We start from the raw sequence: 2,171 nt of genomic DNA, 5'->3' as shown, positions 1-2,171 counted from the left end.
TTCTTCCTAGTTGGAGTTTGTTGCACAAATAAAAGTTCAAAGCTTTAACGTGTGGTGGTTTATTATTGAAATAAATATACTTTTTGATTAGATACAGTCTAAAATATTATCTTAAATTTAAAATAAAGCTATCAGCTTCAGCGTTTTCGGCTATAAACTTCAGAGTTTTCAGCTATCAGCTTCAGTGTTTTCAGCGATCTGCTTCAGCGTTTTCAGCTATCAGTTTCAGCATTTTCAGCTATCCGCTTCAGCATTTTCAGCTATCAGCTTCAGCGTTTTCAGCTATCAGCTTCAGTGTTTTCAACTATCAGTTTCAGCATTTTCAGCTATCAGCTTCAGCGTTTTCAGCTATCAGCTTCAGCATTTTCAGCTATCAGCTTCAGCGTTTTCAGCTATCAGCTTCAGCGTTTTCAGCTATCAGCTTCAGCGTTTTCACTTCTTTGGATTTAGGTCCCTTCTGCAATTGAGTTTGACACCTGCTGTAAAATCACCTGGTGACAAGGAACTGTCCAAAGTGCTGAAAAACACCCAGAAAAGACTACTTTTTATTTTCACATTTAATACATCAAAGAAAAAGAAAACATAAGTCCCGTTCGTATCTATTTATGGATGTGTACTGATCTCTCAGTGATCACACTCCCTTTTTCCTAGAACAGAGGTCTTTAGAGGGGGAGGGACGCACAGTAATCGAAACAGAAAACAACAAAAAAAATCTTGGAAACTAGTTCTAACTGCAAGGTTTTTTTTTTACTTTCATTTCAGCAAAACTAAAACTATTAAATGAGAAATCAAATCAAATCTCTCTCTCTCTCTCTCTCTCTCTCTCTCTCTCTCTCTCTCTCTCTCTATATATATATATACTACACAGAAAGGAAAAATATATTAAAACCAATGGAAGTGCGGTTTTGATTTGGTGCTTTTAATTTTGAAAAAACTACATTTCAAAGCCGTCGATTTTTATTTTTAAAAAAATCATTTTTTTAGTTTAGTTTTTAAACAGTAAAATGAGCGTTTTTCCCCCTCCTAATGAAACAGAGACTTCATACGACGTTACTGCACGTTTTCGAATGGAGGTCACGTGACTCCTGTGGAAACTTAAACGAAATCGAAAGTCTTCGTGTTGTATTCGTGTTGCAGCGTCTCTCGTCTCCACAGGACAGATCAGGACTTAGGAAGATGAGCTCCATGGAGAAAAGCTACAACCTCCACGACCAGACGCTCAGATTCGTGGACAGAGAGGATGAGATGGATTGTAAGTAGACTCGCATTCCAGTTTCCGGTTGGTCGCAGTGAAATCGCATTTTGTGACTGCATGCTGGTTTTCATAGTTCTTTATGAGGAATTCGCGTCTCCCAGAGCAGAGATGTCCTGCGGTCACGCGGTCACTCCCATGTCTCTCACTAACTGGTGCCGCAGGTTGTTGGAAGAGGTACGTTCGATTCATTCACCATCACTAAAACCTTTCACAAGTGCAACTTCAGCTGCAGATCCTTTCCTGATCATAATCACAACACAGAACGGACTGAAAGTTTGCAACTATTTGTGGCTCTAATGTTTCCTCTGACTTTAAAATGATAGACAGAAAATGAGATGTTGTTATCTGCAACAAATGATGGAACAGATCACTAATTAGCTCAAAACAAATGACTCATGGGCTGCACGGTGGCGCAGTGGTTAGCGCTCTCGCCTCACAGCGAGAAGGCCCCGGTTCAAATCCCGGCTGGGACCTTTCTGTGTGGAGTTTGCATGTTCTCCCCGTGCATGCGTGGGTTTTCACCGGGGACTCCGGCTTCCTCCCACCGTCCAAAAACATGCTTCATAGGTGAATTGGTGACTCTAAATTTCCCCTAGGTGTGAATGTGAGAGTGGGTGTGTGTGTGATTGAGGCCCTGAGACAGACTGGCGACCTGTCCAGGGTGTACCCCGCCTTCGCCCATCAGTAGCCGGGATAGGCTCCGGCACCCCGCGACCCCGAAAGGGACAAAGCGGTCAAGAAGATGGATGGATGGATGGATGGACAAATGACTCATCATGGGAAAGAACCGGGAATCTCTACTTTCTGTACAGCCTGAAGAACATGTGTGTGTCAGAACAGAAAAAAAGGCTTTTAACTTCTAATAAAATAAGACATTGAGTTTTATTGATGCATTATAGGATGCAGTTTACAGTGA

At 41.8% G+C, this 2,171-nt stretch overlaps 1 protein-coding gene across 1 annotated transcript in view; it reads left to right on the top strand.

The window, feature by feature from the left end:
- The first annotated feature begins 1,094 nt into the window (after positions 1-1,094).
- The window catches only part of LOC112155964 (uncharacterized protein DDB_G0292642-like), a 2,429-nt gene continuing 1,352 nt past the window's right edge, over positions 1,095-2,171 (top strand). The window contains exons 1-2 of the mRNA XM_024288056.2: positions 1,095-1,252; positions 1,329-1,429. Coding sequence (XP_024143824.1) covers positions 1,177-1,252; positions 1,329-1,429 — 177 coding nt within the window. The 5' untranslated portion in view covers positions 1,095-1,176. The remainder of the gene's footprint in view (positions 1,253-1,328; positions 1,430-2,171) is intronic.

The sequence above is a fragment of the Oryzias melastigma genome, linkage group LG18 (genome assembly GCF_002922805.2).
Source record: "Oryzias melastigma strain HK-1 linkage group LG18, ASM292280v2, whole genome shotgun sequence".
Classification (NCBI taxonomy): Eukaryota; Metazoa; Chordata; class Actinopteri; order Beloniformes; family Adrianichthyidae; genus Oryzias; species Oryzias melastigma.
This window is presented reverse-complemented; position numbering and strand designations above follow the sequence as displayed.